Here is a 20,446-nt window from a genome sequence, read left to right as displayed (position 1 = left end):
GTTAACAATAGTTGTCTTTTCCCTAGGATGGAGGATTTCAAGAGCAGAGGGCACATTTTTAAGGTGAGAGGAGAGAGATTTAAAAATGACGAGGCAATTTTTGTTCACACAGGGTGGTTTGCGTGTGGAATGAGCTTCCTGAGAAAGTGGTGGTATAATTATAACATTTAAAAGACATTGGATGGATATATGAAGAGGAAATGTTTGGAGGGATATTGGCCAGGAACAGGCAGATGGGACTAGTCAAATTTGGGATTGCGTTCAAAAATGAACTGGTTGGACTGAAGGATCTGTGCTGTATGACTTTATGACTCAGTGACTGATTAGGGATAGTCCGAATGGCTTTGTGTATGGGAAATTGTGTCTCACAAAATTTGAGTTTTTTGAAGAGGTGAACAAGAAGATAGATGAAGGTGTAGAGGTAAACGTTCTCTCCTCATATGCTTATTCTCATACACTATTTTCCCCTTCCGAATTAATCCTTTGGCCCTCCTATGCAGACTTCCAAAGTGTTCCAAATCCTCGGGTGTATTGTTTTTTTCTTGCCAATTTGTATGCCTTTTGTTCAGCATTTAATATCATCTCTAGTTTCTCTTGGCCAGTTCTCTTGCATCAGTTTGTTAGGTAGAAAAACGTAGAAATCAAAAGTGGATAAATCAAATTGATGTTCAGATGTAACTGAGGTTTTTGTGCAGTATTTGGGGTTGAAGGGGCGATCCCTGTGCTTTTGAATACAATTATAATTACTGCATTTGTTTATTCATTACCAGCTAATTATATTCATGGCTGAGAGAACTAAGGGATCATTCTGACTTGGTTAAAAATTGTGAGTAGCAAAAGAAACTTTGATAGTTATAAAGTATCAGAATACACCAAAAAGTAACTGTACTTAAGAAAATAATTGGCGTGTATTTTCAGATGGACTGAAAGGTTTTACACTGAATCTGCATCAAGCATCCTCATGGGGAGAAATCAAAACATCAAGAAGACTAAAATCAAACTTTCCAATCCTTTCCACTGCACTGCGTACCTGCTCAATGAACAGAGTTAAAAAATCACACAACACCAGGTGATAGTCCATCAGGTTTATTTGGAAGCACTAGCTTTGAGGCTGCTCTTTCATCAGTTAGTTATAGAACAGGACCATAAGACACAGAATTTATAGCAAAAGATTACAGTGCCGTGCAACTGAAATTATATATTGAACAAACTTAGATTGTTATTAAGTCTTTCATCTTCTAGAATGGGTTGCAGGTTTCCATTCATTAATATGTAAATTCCAGAACTTCTTTTAAGATATCTTCTCAATATAACTTAAGGTTATCTTAAAAAAAGTGACATCAGCTCAGACAATGCATTAAAGGTGTGAGGTTAGAGTCAGTCTGTATCCCAACCTTGAGTCAGACTGATTCTATTTCCAAAGTGGAATTTACAAAATATATTACATGAATCACATGGTGTGACTGCCTATAGATTGTGCATTTTTTAACAAATTAAATGTATCTGCAAATACAAATTCACCCCATAGACTTACATGTGAGTGTGCATGCATGAGAGAGTGAGTGCATGTGAGAGAATGTGTAATTGCGCATGTGCAAGCTTGGAAAAGTGTGTGTGTGATTGTGATGGAGTATAAGCATGGGAGAGGGTATGAGTGTAGGATGTGTATTTGTACGTGTATGAGTGAGAGCATGTATATGAGAAAGGGTCTGCATGAGTGAGAGATTATGTAAGAGTTGTGCGCTAGTGTGTGTATGTGTGAGAGAGTGTACAGTGTAGTGACCCGTAATGTGATATGAACCCAAGGTCCCTGTTGAGGACATCCCCATGGGTACGGCACTTGGCGCTCAGCTACCCTGCATTGCTATCTATCCCGAAGTCTGCCTTGGAGGGCGGTCACCCGAAGATCCGAGGCTGAATGTCCCTGACTGCTGAAGTGTTCCTTGACGAGGGGGGGTGAACACCCCTGTCTGGTGATTATTGTGCGATGTCCATTCATCTGTTATCATAGCGTCTGCTTGGTTGTGCCAATATACCATGCCTTGGGGCATCCTTGCCTTCAGTTGTGTGATTTTTAACTTTGTCCACCCCAGTGGAACACTGGCTCCTCCACAGCAGTGCACTGAGATAGACTTTGCTGTGACCTCTCTCAGGAGATGGAGTACCGACTCCTCCCAGACACAGGGGGGCGCCAGAAACCCAACATCAGGCGGCTGCGCGTGTGCAGACTCACATTCATCGCCGCTACGAAATGAAAGCGGAGGAGGAGAATCGCAAAACCAATTCAAATTCATTCCAAAACTCTTTGAAGACGTCTTGTTGAATAGCATCTACATTATCTAAATTAATATCTTAAATTCCTCTGTGATGCTTTAGATTTTGTTTCACCCCGGCAGCCGTCTCCTTCCTGTTGTTTACTGATCACCCCCCCCCCCCGCCCCTCTGATTGGTTCAGTCCGAACGCACAGCCGTTTGGTTTTAATGAGAGCGCGGGAAAGGTACCGGACAACATCACACAGGCTCCGGTCACAGAGAGTGAGGAGGGGACGGGGGAAAAAAGAAGGGACGGGGGGAAAGAGGGGGAAGGGGGGACGGGGTGAGGGGAGGGAAGAGGGGACGGGGTGAGGGGGGGAAAGAGGGGACGGGGTGAGGGGGGGGAAGAGGGGACGGGGTGAAGAGGGGACAGGGTGAGGGGGGGAGAGGGGACAGGGTGAGGGGGAAGAGGGGACGGGGTGAGGGGGGGAAGAGGGGACGGGGTGAGGGGGGGGAAGAGGGGACGGGGTGAGGGGGGGGGGAAGAGGGGACGGGGTGAGGGGGGGGGAAAGAGGGGACGGGGTGAGGGGGAGGGAAAGAGGGGACGGGGTGAGGGGGGGGGAAAGAGGGGACGGGGTGAGGGGGGGGGAAAGAGGGGACGGGGTGAGGGGGGGGGAAAGAGGGGACGGGGTGAGGGGGGGGAAAGAGGGGACGGGGTGAGGGGGGGGGAAAGAGGGGACGGGGTGAGGGGGGGGAAGAGGGGACGGGGTGAGGGGGGGGAAAGAGGGGACGGGGTGAGGGGGGGGAAGAGGGGACGGGGAAGAGGGAAAAGGGGGGACGGGGGAAAGAGGGGACGGGGAGAAGAGGGGACAGGGTGGGGGGGGGAGAGGGGACAGGGTGAGGAGGGGAGAGGGGACAGGGTGAGGGGGGGAGAGGGGACAGGGTGAGGGGGGGAAGAGGGGACAGGGTGAGGAGGGGACGGGGTGAGGGGGGGGAAGAGTGGACGGGGGAGAAGAGGGGATGGGGCTGTGGGGGGAAAGGGGACGGGGTGAGGGGGGGAGAAGAGGGGACGGGGTGAGGGGGGAGAAGAGGGGACGGGGTGAGGGGGGAGAAGAGGGGACGGGGTGAGGGGGGGAGAAGAGGGGACGGGGTGAGGGGGGAGAAGAGGGGACGGGGTGAGGGGGGAGAAGAGGGGACGGGGTGAGGGGGGAGAAGAGGGGACGGGGCTGAGGGGGGGACGGGGGAAAGAGGGGACGGGGCGGAGGGGGGGAGAAGAGGGGACGGGGCGGAGGGGGGAGAAGAGGGGACGGGGCGGAGGGGGGAGAAGAGGGGACGGGGGAAAGAGGGGACGGGGTGAGGGGGGGAGAAGAGGGGACGGGCTGGGGGGGCAACGGGGGAAAGAGGGGACGGGGGAGAAGAGCGGACGGGGTGAGGGGGGGGAAAGAGGGGACGGGGGGGGAAAGAGGGGACGGGGGGGGGGAAAGAGTGGACGGGGGAGAAGAGGGGACGGGGCTGAGGGGGGAAAGGGGACGGGGCGGAGGGGGGAGAAGAGGGGACGGGGTGAGGGGGAGACGGAGGAAAGAGGGGACGGGGTGAGGGGGGGAGAAGAGGGGACGGGGTGAGGGGGGAGAGGAGACGGGGCGGAGGGGGGAGAAGAGGGGACGGGGGAAAGAGGGGATGGGGTGAGGGGGGGAGAAGAGGGGACGGGGTGAGGGGGGAGAAGAGGGGACGGGGTGAGGGGGGAGAGGAGACGGGGCGGAGGGGGGAGAGGAGGGGACGGGGTGAGGGGGGGACGGGGTGAGGGGGGAGAGGAGACGGGGTGAGGGGGGAAGAGGGGACGGGGTAGAGGGGAGAAAGAGGGGACGGGGGGATGGGGGTGGAAGGGGGGAACGGGGTTGGGGGGGAAGATGGGACGGGGTAGAGTGGGGAAGGGGAAAAGAGGGAACGGAGTAGAGGGGGAAAGAGGAGACAGGGTGGGGGGGGAAAGAGGGGACGGGTGTGGAAGGGGGGAAGTAAGGACGGGGATAGAGGGGGGAAGGGGGGAAAGAGGGAACGGGGAAGGGAGAGGAGAAAGAAAGAAAAGGAGTAATTTGGGCTGTTAACCTGGTCAAATTAGGGAACCCTAGCTGACTGACTGATTATAAACAGGGGTGTCAGGGGTCCTGTTCATTCTGAGAGCTGTCTCTGATGAAGATGGGACAGTAAATATGGGGTGACTTTGTGATGGGATACCAGCCTATGGAGTTATTTCAGTTATGGGCCAAATGCAGACAGATCGTATGGTTTAGTTTCTATTCTATGTGACTGGGTGTGAGGAAGTTGAACGAGTGTGTGTGAGAGAGAGGGAGACAGAGAGGAAGGAAAGTAAGAGAGAGAGGGAATGTGTGATGGTGAGATAAAATAAGTAGAAACAGGTGACAGCAGAGAGAAACATGCGAGAGTTGAGAGGGGGAGAAAACGGGAGTGAGTCAGAGAACAAATGTGACAGACGTCCAGGTGTTCATGATTTAGAGATGCTGGTGTTGGACTGGGGTGTACAAAGTTAAAAATCACAATACCAGGTTATAGTCCAACAGGTTTAACTGTAAGCACTAATTTTCAGAGTGCTGTTCCTTCATCAGGTGCTCCGAAAGCTAGTGCTTCCAATTGGACTATAACCTGGTGTTGTGCGATTTTTAATGAAGAACAGGTGGGAGAGTGATAGAACAAGAGGGAAAAACAGGAGAGACTAAAGTAAAATGAGTGAATGAGAAAGAGGAAAAAACAAGATGCAGTGAGGGAGGGAGACTGAGGAAAAACAGGTGGAAGAAACAAGAGAGAGGAGGAGTGAGCAGGACTCAGTGAATGTGGGAAACTGAGAAGCTGAACCAGTGTGAGAATGGACAGCTCATCTTGGCTTTAAGAGGGCCCATGGGAGTATAAGTAAACCATTCAGCCCATTGCATTTGCTGTAATATTCAATGAGATCATGTCTTTTATAACAAACACTGTTTGAAGAAAAGCTGCATCAAAGTTATTACGGAATAACCCCACTTTATCTCATTTTTGCTGTGACCAATATTTCATTTACAGATTTTAACCTGATGCAGCACTCCTGAGGAAAGCAATAATGAGAAAAAGTAAAACTGCTTCTACCTTAAAAGGATCTAATTTACTGGTACACCAAAACACAAGACTGAAGGTACTTCAGACATGGAGCTGTTTACTTTATTGTGATACTGTCCTGCCTTTGACATGAACATTCACAATAGGAGCAGAAGAAAGCCTGTCTGCCTCTCACTGTGATTGATGCAGATCTTGGGTTTTAAAAAACTCAGTTTACTCACCTGCTCCTTGTATCCCTTCATTTTGAAAGAACAATAATCTGATTACAGAGGAACCTCTTATCCCAACAAGATTGCAAGGTCCTGATGCTTGGTTAAACTGTGTTATCCAGCATTTGATGATCCAAACAAAATACTCCCTGCACACGTCATTCATATAATCGAGGTTCCTCTGTATATTCACATATCCTCCCAATCCTCTGTAGTATTGAATTTCAAAGATTTGCAACTATTATGATTGAAGAAATTTCTCCTTGTCAGTTTGAAATAATCAGTCTGAGGCACTATCCTTGAATTCTAGATTCCTCACTTAAGGGAAAGAACTGTTCCGTTGTCAAGTCTCTGATTAGTCTTGAATCAGAGCATCTCTCACCTTTCTAAACTCATGAATCCCCTGGATTGGTTGGGTGAGCAGAAAATAAAACCAACTGAAATTGGATCAAACCTTGTGTCCTTGGCTTCAATCTGATCTACTTTAGCATCCCCACCCACCCCCAGTCAAGACAATTGATCTATTCATCAAAGCCCCTATCCTCCCAATCTTGGATACCAGATTTCTGTGGCAGAGTGTTGGTTCACATGCATTCTGTGTCATGGAACTGTAGAAACTCCAATCTCTTTTCGTAGTATGGCAGGACCAGGAATCTCCCAATCTTGCTGCCTGTCATTGGTATCTCTTGAGAGGATTTCCAAATTGATATCCAATCTCTTTGACTACATTGTAAAGTCCTGATGTGGGATTTGAAGCCAGAATTTCTAATTCAGGAAGGGTTGCTGCCATTGTGTCACATGATCTCTATTTGGTGTTTATAGACATTTTTAGTCAGTTTCTCATCATTAGAACAACTCTGCCATCTTGGGACCAATCTATAGTTCTTCCCATGTAAGTTGATCCCTCCTTAAAAATGGAGACAAAAATTGTACTAAATTTTCCAGATGTGGTTTCAACAAAATTCTGTACAGTTGAAGGAAGACTTTATTCTTGTCCTCCAATCTGTTTACAATAAAGGCCAAATAACATTTGCTTTCCTATTTGCTGCATGTGCATGCTGTGTTCCTTAAATGAGCACACCCAAATCTCTGAACATCAACATTCAAGTATCAAATCTTTTAAAATATATTCTGCTCTTCTCTACTTCAACAAATTTAAATGACTTCTCAAATCCCCACGTGAATACCATTTGCCATCTTGTTGCCTCACTCACCTTACCTGTTTATTTTCTCCTCATAGCTTGCTTTCCTGCCTAGCTTTATATCAACCGCAGACTTGGATGTATTGCTGTCTTTTTGCTTCAATCATTAGATTGGATTGTAAATAATTGAAGCCCTAGAGCTGATCATTGCAAAACTCAACCAGTCACAGTCCATCAATTTGAAAATACTCCATTTGTTCCTACTTTCTTGCTCATTAACCAATCCTCTGTCCAATCTGATATGTTGCTCCAAACGCAACAGCCTTTGTTTTATTAAATAAAGTATTGTGTGGAGGATTATCATCTTTTAGAAATCCAAATGAACCACATTTACTTGTTCCCCTACATTTATTCTGCTACTTGAATCTTTAAAATGTTATAAATTTATCAAGCTAATTTCCTTTGTGTAAAACCTTTTTGGTGTGTCCTAATATGGTGTGCTTTACCAAATACATTGTTAAAACTTCCTTATAGATAGATACCTGCTCATTATGCCTGATAAATTATATGCCAACTTGCCTGGATCCCTGTTTTCTCTTTATCTCATTCTTGAATAGACTTGTTACACTGATGTACGACAATGTGCTGACACACATCTCTGTTTCATTTCTTGATATTACTTAAAGCAATGCTAAAATAGCATATCATATAATGTGGAGAGATATGAGGTTATGCACTTTCGCATCAAGAATAGAGCAGCTGAATATTATTTTGAATGGAAGAAGACTGCAGAAAGCTTCATCACAGAAGGATTTGAAGTCCCTGTATGTAAATCACAAAAAATTATCAGACAAGTTCAGGAGATAATAGGGAAGGCAAATGGTATGTTGACTTTTATTTAAATTGGAATGGAATACAACATTGGGGAGGTCTGGCTAAAACTATAATAAACTTGTGAGACCACAGCTGGAATACAGCAAAGAAATTTGGGTCGCTTATCTAAGGAAAAATGTACTAGCATTGGAGGCAGTCTAAAGTTCACGAGGTTGATATCAGGTAAGGAGGAGAGGTTGAGACTTCACATTGCCAGGGACCAGCGTTCGATTCTACCAACAGGTGATTGTGTGCAATTTGTACATCTTCCCTATGTCTGCGTGGGTTTCATCGAATGCTCTGCTTTCCTCCAACAATCCAAAGATGTGCTGGTCAGATGGACTTACCATGCTAAATTACCCATCGTATCCAGTGATGTGCAGGCAAGGTGGATTATCCATGGGAAATTCAGGGCTACAGGAATAGGGTAGGGTAGGGGAATGGGTCTGGGTGAGATGCTCTTCAGAGAGTTGGTGTGGACTTGATGGAGCAAGTGGTCTGCTTCCACACTATAGGGATTTTATGAAGTTTGGGCCTGTACTCATTGGCACTTGGAAGAATCAGAGGTGATCTGATTGAAATATAAGAGTCTTTTGGCTACTTGACTGAATAAATACAGAAAGGTTGTTTCCCCTGGTGGGAGAATCTAGGACCAGAGGGTATAATCTCCCTTTAGACAGAAATGAGGAGAATTTTTTTTCTGAAATGGTAGTGAATCTGGAATTTTTTACCACAGAGGACTCTAGGGCTGTGTTATTAAATGTATCTAAGGCTGAGATAGACAGACAGATTTTATTCAGTAAAGAAAAAGGTAGGAGAGTGGAGTTGAGAATGATCAAATCAGCAATGATCTCATTGAATGGTGGAGCTGACTTGATGGGTCGAATCGCCTGCTTCTGTTTCTACAGCTTATAGTCTTATCAAGTTTAATTATTTCCATTTTAACAGCAATTAACTGGAACTTAAGTGTGATTAGTGGGTTTTATATATTGATCTTTTTATATGTTGCTTCTTAGCTGCTGCTGGTTACTCATGATTGACTAATATGGAGTCACTAAAATTTAGTTAAATATCAGGGGTTCAATATAAGCTTGAAAGTCAATCTGGTGTACAGATAAGTTAAGGATAAATGATTTTTAAAATAATTGGGAAGATCTGTGCATGGAATGAAACATTCAAATATATGAAGGAGAAATAGGCAAATCTGTGAGCTCACGTTTCATGGTGCAAGTACAAACCTGTTATATTCAAGCTTCTTTTGTGTAAAACTTGTCTACATGTATTGGGGGGAAAAGCGATTTTAGTGAGTTTTTAAATTTTAACATCCTGAAAATATTGACAATAGCAGCATCTCTTCCAAAAAGATACTGATGATTGTAAAAATGGACAAAAAGCCAAACATCAGAGATGATGTGAGAGCAACTGCCCCTGATGTCAAGGCAACATTTGACCAAGTGTGGCATTAAGGAATTCTCGCAAACCTGAAGTTGCTAAGAATTAGGTGAAAAATTCTCTGTTGGATGAAGTTGTACCTATCATAAAGGAAAATAGTTGAGCTTGTTGGAGGTCAGTCACCTCAGCTCTATGCATCACTGCAGGGGTTATTTACAGCAGTCCTCAGGCTAGCCATCTTCAGCTGTTTAATCAATGATATTTCTTCCATTTTAAGGTCAGAAGTGGTCATATGCAATCATCAACAAACTAAAGTTCAGCACCACCTATGATACCTCATATGCTGAGCAATCTGTATCTAAATGCCATATAATCTGGTGATATCCAGTCATGAAGCAAGTATTATTTATGCCACACAAGTGCCAGGCAATGACCATCTCTAACAAGGCAAAATCTAACCGTAGCCCCTTGACAAAAGCCTGTCTACCATCTACAAGGCACAAGTCAGCACTGTGATGGAATACTCCCCATTTGCCTGACTGAGTGCAACTCCAACAACCCTCAAGCTTATTACCGTCCATGACACATCAACCCGCTGATTGGTAACACAACCATAAAATCTCTCTTTATCATCGATGTATCAGTGTGTACCATCTACAAGATACACTGCAGAAATTCACCAAAGATGTTCAGACAACACCTCTCAAACCCATGATTACTATCATCTAGAGCAATAAGGGAGCAGATGCCTGGAAACATTTTTGCCTGTAAATACCTTACCAAGCAGCTCATCATCTTGACCTAGAACAACATCAGTGTTGCTTCGCTGGTGTTGAATTAAAATCCTAAAACTCTCCCTAACAGTACTATGAATGCAAATGTGCTAGATGGCTTACTGCGATTGAAGAAGGCAGTTCATCACCATCACTTTGGCAATTAGGGATTACAATGAGTGTTTAGCCAGTGAATGAATGACGTTTTATTTTAAAAGCTAGATTAAGTTGCTTCATATTCTTTACCTGAGATGATGTTGCTACTTGCTAACATCATCACTCCAACTGATGTGATATTATCTTATTAAGGGGAGAACCTAGAATGATACAAAAGACAAAAATCAGTGTGTGGGGCAATCAAAATAAAAAATTAAATCTACTACACTGTGACAATTGAAATCTGATAATTAATTCTCTCATGCTATGGACAAGACTAGAAATTTATTTGGTTTTTCTTTTTATTTTAGGCTTCTACAAGTGTGAAATCTAGAAGAGATGGAATAAGTGATACAAATAAAAGACACAGTCCGGCTCAAAACACTAGAGGCAAATTGCCAAGTCAGAAACATCCAGAACCTTCACCAAACCTCTCCTGCATATTTAAGAATCCAGACAGTCAAGATGATGATGAATACTATGGTAAGGAGTTAATGATCGTGAGTAAGGCTTTTTTCAGGCCAGTCTTGTGTCCAGTCATATGTTCATCATAGCATGCTTGTGCTTTGATTCTGTAATCTTACCCTCATGACTATTTGGTGTTCCAAAAATAAAGCAATATAGCCTGATAATGGGACTGACTGTATAAACTTGGTGATTAAAAATTCTAATACTGTTATTGAATTTTAAAAAACAATTTATTTTGACTCTATAGATTTTTGATTTATTGTGCTGATTTTTCATATAGCATCATTATTGTGCTGAATTTCAGTCTACTTTGAAGATTAACCATCATTGCTGTGTCACTAATGAGTTGTCAGTCCCACCCAATGCAGAGTTTGCCTCATTGGTTTCCAAAATAAATGCCAAGACTTTGATCGTCATTGTAATGAGGCCTACTACCAACTACACTGGCCACACTGCCATAGGTTCCTTTCAGAATAGTGCCATTTAAATCTTGACTTGCAGGTAAATCTGTTTCTGCCAGTGAACTGTTCTAAGAATCTTGCCCTGTTAAATTTGAACATGAATTGGAGCTCCTTTATTGACAATCCAAAACTGAATTTAAAATCTTCTGTGACAAGGCTGAGGTTTTTCTGATAATTTTGATATTGTCCTTTTTGACATGGAAAGGATCTGTTAAATTTTTTAGGAACATTATGCTTTTAAATAATTTAGTTTGATTCATTTCTCAACATACTCAGCTGGCAGTTCCCAAATACAACTTAAACTTGCAAATCAGCCATCAGTGCTGTTTTAAAGTAAGCATTTTAAAGCTTTTGCTGAATCCATTTGAAAGAATTTTGTAGTTGCGTACACACTTATTTGCCCTGTCAGTTCCTTTTTTCACAGTTTATTGTTAACTTTTGAACACAGTAGGCTAGTTTGATCAGATTCCCTACAGTGTGGAAACAGGCCCTTCCGCTCAACAAGTCCACACCAACAGTAACCTACCCAGACCCATTTCCCTCTGACTAATGCATCTAACACTATGGGCAATTTAGAATGCCAATTCACCTGACCTGCGCTACTTTGGACTGTGGGAGGACAAATGGGATTTGTGAGCTTCAATCCAGAACTGCTTTCAATCAACTCACTTTAGTTAACCTAATGAGAATTAGTTGCAGTGTTAGATTTACCACAAGATGTCACCAGAGAGATTCTATTCTTGTGAGAAACCAATTAGTTTTCCACTACAGAGGAACTTTGATTATCCGAATGAGATGGGCAGGCACTATTTCGTTAATTGATTTCCTCTAGGGCTCAGAGTTTTCTGTGAAGTCTGCTCCCCGTTCAGGAGACTAGGCAAAGTCACACTGTGCACGAGACCCCCCCTCCCCCCCGCCCCTCCACCGTCCGCTCTAACCCCCAACTCCGTCTGCTCCACAACCCTGTCCAACACCGTCCCCTGCTCACCCCCAGTCCCGCTCCCCAAACCCCATGCAGCTCTACTGTAGACCAACAGTCAGACTGCTGCTGCCTTTGTGGGGTAAGTCTCCAAATAGCGCGAACGCACGCTCACACAACATTTGACAAGTTTCCACTCTGCCCCTGTACAGGACAATGTTGGAGAGATTATCTGGGGAAAGGGCGTTTAGCGTACACCCCTGTGTAGAACTCCAGGGAAAGTGTGGGGGAAGAGAGAGTGTGGGAGACCAGTCATTTAGAGACTGCCTGGACTGTCCCGGCCTGTGGTCGGCAGCATTTCAGTAAGCCAAGTTTGTTTTTACTCATTGTATCTGTAAACAAAGGATGTGATCCAGGATTGAAACAGCTCTTTGATATAATGTTTCTATTGGGACCTTAAGATCACCTTCGGATAATCCGATAGTCGGATAAATGATATTCGGTTAATCGAGATTCCTCTGTACTAGGTTTTTGTTTTTGATGATCTCTTAATGTAACTTTGTAGAAGTTGCATTAATCATCTTGGGGCTTTTTGGAACTTATCCCAGAAGCATTTCCCTTTTTGTTGTGTAAAATTCATGCGTGCTTGAAACTATGTTCAGTTTTGTTTTTATACCTCTTCTGTTTTGGACTGGAGCTTCTCAGCAGCAAACAAAAATGTAGCTGTCTTACTTAGTGCCAATAAATAAGAAAGAGGATTTAGTAAGTATTGAGACCTATAGTGAACCTTTTAATATATTTGTAGGCATTACAAGCAACATTCACAATGAGTTCAAAATAATTAGTCCAAAGCTCAGTTATGATTACTAACTGATAATGCACTGTTGCGTTCTGCTTAGTAGAAAATTATTGAATGGTGGTGAAATCTGCATACTGCCTCTGAAATAATTATGCAGTCTCCATGAAAACTGTCCAAGTATGTGACATTTCTGGATTATGAATATTTCAACAAGAACTGTCACAAGTGTAAAAAAAGTGGCTGGTTAGTGGGGCATTTTCCCAAGGCCCTTTTGACCTACAAAGGTCATCAACAACCACAGGCTGTCAAACTGTCAAAACAACCAAATCCTTAAGTCAAAGCCACAGGGAATGGTTTTCACAGAATTGGGTCCTCAAGCTTCTATAGAATGCATTTAAAAAGAGCAAAATCTAATTTAGTAAATGAACAGGAGCCTCAATTGTGGATTTTTTAAATTCACGGGAAGTTGCTGGCTGGGCCTGCATTTATTGCCCATCCCTAGTTGCCTTTGGGTGATCTGTTGTCTTGAATTGTAACAGTCCATTTGGCTTGGGTAGATGCACAATACTGTTAGAGAGGAAGTTCAACAATTTTCATCCAGCAAGACTGAAGGAACAGCATTTATATCCAGAGTTAGGATCATGAGGGACTTGGAGGGGAATTTGCAGTTCGCGGTGCTCCCATGTGTTTGCTGCCCTTGTGTGTCAAGATGGTATTGGTCATGGATTTAGAAGTTATTGCTAAATTTCTGTATGCAGCATGTGGATGGTACATACTGCTACAACAGCAATTATTTTGGAATTTATAAGACTATTTTAATGTCTGGAAATGGTTTTCACATTGCATCAGGCTTTTGGATAAGAAGATTTTGTTTTGTATAGTCCAAATACAAGTTCGTAGTCTGGTTCTATGATGGATTCGCCATGGTTATTTTTTTAGTCTGCCCAATTGAATGAGGGAAGATAAAAAGATGTTTTGTTGGAAATGTTTGTGAAGGCACTTCGACCTGGGGTAACTTTGGATGAAAGCAGACACTGGGGCAGCACTGTGTCTTAGTGGTTAGCATTGTTGCCTCACAGTTCCAGAGACACAGGTTTGATTCCAGTCTTGGATTAGCAGTGGTGAATTGCCCCATAGTATCCAGGGATGGGCAGGCACAGTGCATTTGCTAAGGTAATTGAGAGTTACGGGATGGGGAGAGATGTTGGATGCTCTTCGGAGTTCGTTGCAGTCTCGGTGGGCTGAATGGCCTCTAACCACATTGTAGAGATTCTGTGAAATAAAGTGCTGAATATAATAAACAATTTCAGTTGAATTAAAGTCTATAATCAATTTTATAATCATAATTTAACTAATTTTTTGGTTTTATGTTACGTTAATTGTTTCAGTAATTCTGTATAGGCCACAGTTATTTCTGCAACATGAACTGTGGCATTTTGTTCATTAGTAATAAGGTGAATGTTAGGTGATGATAGCATAATTTTGAAATTTGTTGAAAGCAATCTATAGTTAATGTTCAAATGAAAACTTTTATTACATGATGTCTATTGAACTGACAGGTGGCTAATGAGCTGGAGATCTGAGAAGATCACGTGCTGAGAGAAACTGACACTGGAGCAGTTTCAAACTATCGTTTAATTTGTGAAATATCATTTTACTATTGAAATGATTATTTATTTAACACTGATGTACATGCAACAGGCATTGCTGCTTATGTGTTGTTTTGACATGTGGTTGACATCTATTTAGAAAAATTTAAACCGATCCAATGATTACAAACTTTTAAAATGAAGGTTAACTGTATTCCTGTTAAATACAGCTGATTTTATATTTAGTGAGCCTTATCATTGGTAAAATGTAGCTCCAATTGTCCATTCTGATGTCTGCATGGTAAGATATTGTCCATTATCTGAACATTGTAAGTGATGTGGTTTTGTACAATTTTTTAAGTCTGAGTTCAATTGATTTTCTAATTATTCTGTATATTTTCAAACTTTATACTTTACAATTAGCGCTGTTTTTTTTCCCTGTACCATGCATTGTCAAAAAAAACACATTCGATTTAAATACTCACGATTTCACTGTTGTGTTGTCTTGTAGCTAGTGTATAATAAACCTTTAAGAAACATGTTCATGGTATTATCATCACTTCATGTCCTGGGACCTGAGTTCTATTTGACTGTGGCCATTTACAGTATGGCATACAGATGGAGCTATGTAATAGCTTGTAATCAAATTGGTCAGTACTAGCCCAGACACGATAGTGTCCAAAATGAATATATATGTAGATATCAGAAATTGTAACAAGTGTCTGTTGAATCTTTCAGTACTACACTACCCACGTCTAGTTATTTTGTTATGAGAGCTAACATAAATATCACCTCATCAGGTACAAATATCATGTTGAAGATAAAAAGCCTGACACTGCATCTGCAACTGGATTGAGAAGGCAGAACAAATCCTTCACAGCTTCCAGTGTCCTAATCTCCTGACTGATGTTGCATATTTTGCACGATACATCCTTTTTTCCTTACACTAGCTTTGTATTTGCCCTGTTTTACTCAGGTTTCATGCAACTTCTAATTCAAATGCAAATCTTTCAAAACGGACTTCGTTGAAAAGTTCTGAAAGTTTAACCTGGAGGGTTGAGAGGTAAATGGGAGGGGTTGGGGTTGGGGGGTAAGGCAGCTGAGAATGCGGTAGGTAGATGAAGGTGGGGGAGAAGGCAATAGGTTGGAGAGGAGGGTGGAGTGGATAGATGGGAAAGACGATGAACAGGTCAAGAGTGCGCTGCTGAGTTGGAGGCTTGGGACTGGGATAAGGTGGAAGGAGGGGACATGAGGAAACGGGTGAAATCCACATTAATCCCGTGTTGATGTAGGGTCCCAAGGTGGAAGATGAAGTGTTCTTCCAGATGGTCTCCTTCTTCAAAGACTGCCATTTCTCCTCCCACGTAGTCGACAATGTCCTGCAGCGCATCTCCTCCACTTCCCGCACCTCCGCCCTTGAGCCCCACCCCTCCATATGCAACAAGAGCAGAACCCTTGCTCCTACCACCACCTCCCCCCAAAACCACCACAACCACCACCGTGCTCACCTTCCACCCCACTGTATACATTGCACCATCCTCTGCCACTTCTGCCACCAACAAACAGACCCCACCACGAGGGATATATTTCCCTCCCCACTTGTATCAGCATTTCGGAGATACCACTCCTCTGTGACACCCTTATCAGATCCATGCCCCCCACCAGCCCACACCCCACTCTCGGCATCTTTCCTGTCACTGTAAGACATGCAAAATCTGCGCACTCACCTCTGTCCAAGGCCCCAAAGGATCCTCCTTCGACACTTGACAAATTTACCTGTACCTCCACAACTCTCATCTACTGTATATGTTGCGCCCGATGTGGTTTCCTCTACATCGGGGAGAGGGGACGCCAATTGCGGATTGTTTTAGCGAACATCTCTGGGACACCCACACCAACCAAACTCACTGCTCTGTGGCTGAACACTATAACTCCCCCTCCCACTTCTCCAAGGACATACAGGTCCTGGGCTGCCTCCAGTGCCAAACTCTAACCACCCGATGCCTGGAAGAAGAACAGCTCATCTTCCACCTTGGGACCCTGTAACCACATGGGATTAATGTGGATTTCATCAGTTTTCCCATTTCCCCATCCACATTATCCCAGTCCCAAGCCTCCAACTCAACACCGCCCTCTTGACCTGTCCATCGTCTTTCCCATATATCCGCTCCATCCTCCTTTCTGACCTATCACCTTCTCCCCCACTTTCATCTATCTATTGCATTCTCAGCTACTTCCAACCCTCATACCCACCCCTTCCCATTTATCTCCCCCACCCACAAGCCTCATTCCTGATGAACAGTTTGTGCTGATTTCTCCTGCTCCTTGGATGCTGCCTGACCTGCTGTGTTTTTCCTGCACTACATTCTCGACCCCAAGCCTGGATATTGTCCTGATCTTGTTTCATTTGAACATGGACTGCTTCAGTAATTGAGGTGTCACAAATGATGCTAAACATTTTGCAATCAATGATGGACATCCCCAGTTCTGACCTTTTGGTAGAGGGAAAGTCATCGATGAAGCAGTGGAAGATGGTTGGGTTGAGGACACTATCCTGATGAATTTGTGCAGAATGTCCTGTACCTGAGATGACTATCCTCCAGTAACCACAACCATCTTCCTGTATGCCAAGTATGACTAATCAGCTAGAGTTTGCTCCCTGATACTCATAGATTCCAGTTTTTAAAATTTTATTTACAGGATTAGGGCATCACTGACTAGGCTAGTATTTCTTGCCCATCTCTGCTTGCCCTCTGGTTAAGAGTCAACCACATTGCTGTGACTCTGGAAGTCATATGTATGCCAGACCACATGAGGATGGCAGATTTCATTCCCTGAAGATCGTTAGTGAGCCAGATGGATTTTTCTGACAATCAATAGTGGTTTCGTGGTCATGAGTAGATTCTTAATTCCATGACTTTTAAAAAAAAAGTTAAATTTCACCATCTGAAAGGTGGGATTTGAACATGAGTTCTCATCTCCAACGCTCCCCCCCCCAAAAAAAATTAGCTGAGTTTCTGGATTAATGGCTAAGTGATAATACTACTCTGCCATCACCTCCTCCCTCTTATAAATCTTTTCTAAATTATTACCAAAGAAGTATTCCCACAAATTGCATTTAAAAGTAGCTTCCATTATTTTCTGATCATAGTCATGGCCACTTAACCATATATTTTGGGCAGTTATTTAAATTTGCTAAAAAGCCATTGTCTGTTGCCATTCACAGCTTAAGTGTAATGAATATTTGCGAAGAAACAGGTGTTCACTTTTGTAATTTATATTTTATCAAAGTGAAAATGATTGTGTTTGTTTATCACTATTAGGTTACAGCTTGTACCAATCAGCACTAACTATAACATCAGTTAATTGACCATTGGGTTCAAAGTAGTCAGCAGATAATATTTCACTTCCCCTATAATTAACATTGTTTTTTTTGAACTTTCTGACTACCCCTGCCCCCAAGGAATATTTTGAAACATTTCAAGTGATTGTGCAGTTCTTATACTGAATATCTGTACCTTGATGTTTTTAAAATTCATAGCTGTTGATAATTTTACATTAGGTACTTCCTACATGAAGCATGAATGTTGGAAGAGGGAGAAACTCCAACATAAATAACAAGCGAATAACATTGGCTCAAAACACCTATTAGCAGTGAGGACTGTATTGATGTTGAACTAATGGGCATGTGTAGTTAACTAAATGAACGTTTAAATTTAAAAACATTCAGTTTATTTGGACATATTATGACACACATCTGAAGCAGATGAGCCTGGAATCCAGACCTTCTGGCCCAGAGATAGGGACAATATCACTGTTACACAAGACCATACAAAAAAATGACACATTTGCACATATAACTACTTTTATTTTTGAGTAAGGTTGAACTTGTTTAAAGTGAGCTGCTGATGTGCTCAAAACAGGTATTCCGAGAACAATCGGCAATGGTGAAATTTCATTTTTCATCTCTCTGTATGCTGTAACCTGAGTCCAGTATTTTAACTTGCTCAGCCACATTACCACTTGTATCCTTTATTAAAAGAATACTTTCAATTGTTACTTTCAATTCTATAACCACCTATGTTCAGAAATTATCCTGTGCCAGCCACCATCACCATTTCTTTCCTGATCATCTTTTATCATTAAAACCTTTTCCAGCAATAAAATGTTCTTTTTGCTGTGCTTTCTTCTTACAAAACATCTCCCATATCTGTGATTTCTTGTTGATCTGGTCTGCATATTAGATTGGGCCAGTTTTCAGTTGTGCATTTAAATTTGTAATCTTTTAAAAGTGTTCCATCACTCAAAGTAAGCATTAAAATGGCATTCCACATTTTAAAAAACCAAACATGTTTCCTTTGCTTATTTGCTTTACCTTTTTTGTAGATAATCCATTACACAGTACGGCAGTGTTCGATGGTGAATCAGAGCTGAATAATGAGGGTGATGATAAAGCAGCAGAAGGTTGCGTGCAGAGTTATCAAGGGAAGCCTAACCAGCAATCGATGCCTCAGGTTAAAGAACAAAGGAGAGCAAAACGGTAAACAGAAAACTGGATGAATGTTATTATTTCTTAATATAGAACAGAGATTATTTGATTTGCAAATGTAATATTTTATTTGTTTCAAATAATTAGCTAAATTAGTAGCTTTGTCTCAGACAAGTAAGTTCAAAGCATGGAAGTAGAAAGCATTGCTCAGTGTTTTCTTTTAATTTTCCTTCTTGCGGTTTCCTTAGAGTCATGGAAATGTACAGCATGGAAAAAGACCCTTTGGTCCGACTTGTCCGTGACCACCACATATCCTAACCTAATTTAGTGCTGTTTGCCAGCACTTGGCTCATATCCCTCTAAACCCTTCCTGTTCACATACTCATTCAGATGCCTTTTAAATGTTGTAAATGTACCACCTCCACCACTTCCTCTGGCAGCTCATTCCATACCCTTTTGTAGATATCTCTGAAGTTATCTGGTGGGTTGAACTAGTTGTCAGTACACGAACAAAGCATCATAGAAACTAGGAGCAGGTTTCAGCCCTTAGAGCTTTTATAATAACAGCCAGCATTTTCCCATCTACTGACATCATCAAGTTAACTTATCTGCAAGGTTTTTTTTCCTCTTCAAATCATGGTGCTACATTTGCCATCTCTTATTGTGTAGGAACTGCTCCAGAGTTGATAGAATTTTTGGAAGATTGTTTCCAAGTCATTGAATATTTCTGAGACACTTCCTTTAGTACTCTGGGATATACATTATTAAGTCTCAGCCTTTAACCCCATTAATTTCCCCAATATTGTTTTCTTACTAATACCTTTTAAGTTCCTTCAATTCTGCCGTATCATTAGACCCTTGGTTTCCTAACATTTCTAGAAGATTATTAGTACCCTCTTTCATGATAGAGGATCAATGTACGTGTGAAATCTTCCTACCATTTCTTTGCTCCCCATTATCATTCCCTCAGCTTCTTACTAATGAATCTATATTTGTCTTTACTAAATTCTTCCTCTTTGCATTTCATAGAAGCTTTCGCCATTAGTTTCTACGTTCCCTGATATTTTGCTCTTATACTCTTGTTTTCCCCTCTTGATCAATTTTCTTTCCCACTATTTGCTTAGGTCTAAAATGCTCCGGATACTCAGGCTTGCCGTTTCTGACAATTTTATATGCCTTCTCTTTGGATCTAATGCTGTCACTAATTTATTTTGACAGCCATGATTGAGCCACCTTTCCTCTTTTATTTTTGCACCATTGCTGTAACTCATGCACATTTTCTTTAAATATGAACCATTGCCCATCCACTATCAACCTTTTTAGTAAGGTTTCCCAATTATCCTTGTCCATTGTGACTTACTTTCATAGTTTCCTTTATCTAGACTCAGCACCCTAGTTTGACTTCAAGAACATCACTTTTCACTTCCCCAAGGGATCTTGCACAAGATTGGTAAATGATCCTTTCTCATTGCACTATATTGCTTCACTTGTCCATCTTAATAAAGAATCCCAACTAGTTTCTGCTGCAGTCTTGAGAAGTCTTCCAGTCACCCCCCCCCCCCCCCCCCCCCACCCCAACACACGTCCTGCCCTCAACCACCCAACAGTCCAAAATGGTGTATCTGTTAACGAAAAGCATGGCCACGTGAGATTCCTGCACTGCCTGCTTTCTGCTACTCTACCTAGTGGCTCCACAGTGAGTCCATTCCCCCACTCCAGCGGTTAAATGTGGTTAATCAGCAGCTGCAGCTGGATGCACATCCTACGTATGTAGCCGCTAGGAACTCAAGAAGTGTCCATGGCTTCTCACATAGCGAA

The 20,446-nt window shown here is 42.6% G+C and overlaps 1 protein-coding gene across 3 annotated transcripts in view; it reads left to right on the top strand.

The window, feature by feature from the left end:
• The first annotated feature begins 2,467 nt into the window (after positions 1 to 2,467).
• The window catches only part of cenpu (centromere protein U), a 43,723-nt gene continuing 25,744 nt past the window's right edge, over positions 2,468 to 20,446 (top strand). Inside the window, exons 1-4 of one of the 3 annotated variants that reach the window (XM_060835281.1) lie at positions 2,468 to 2,498; positions 5,326 to 5,434; positions 10,215 to 10,386; positions 18,526 to 18,679. In XM_060835281.1, the coding sequence (XP_060691264.1) occupies positions 5,363 to 5,434; positions 10,215 to 10,386; positions 18,526 to 18,679 (398 nt within the window). In that variant the 5' untranslated portion in view covers positions 2,468 to 2,498; positions 5,326 to 5,362. Of the gene's footprint in view, positions 2,536 to 4,356; positions 4,455 to 5,325; positions 5,435 to 10,214; positions 10,387 to 18,525; positions 18,680 to 20,446 lie in introns of those variants that run through there. The other 2 variants (XM_060835272.1, XM_060835290.1) reach the window with 2 other exon arrangements.

This window comes from Hemiscyllium ocellatum, chromosome 2, assembly GCF_020745735.1.
Source record: "Hemiscyllium ocellatum isolate sHemOce1 chromosome 2, sHemOce1.pat.X.cur, whole genome shotgun sequence".
Classification (NCBI taxonomy): Eukaryota; Metazoa; Chordata; class Chondrichthyes; order Orectolobiformes; family Hemiscylliidae; genus Hemiscyllium; species Hemiscyllium ocellatum.
This window is presented reverse-complemented; position numbering and strand designations above follow the sequence as displayed.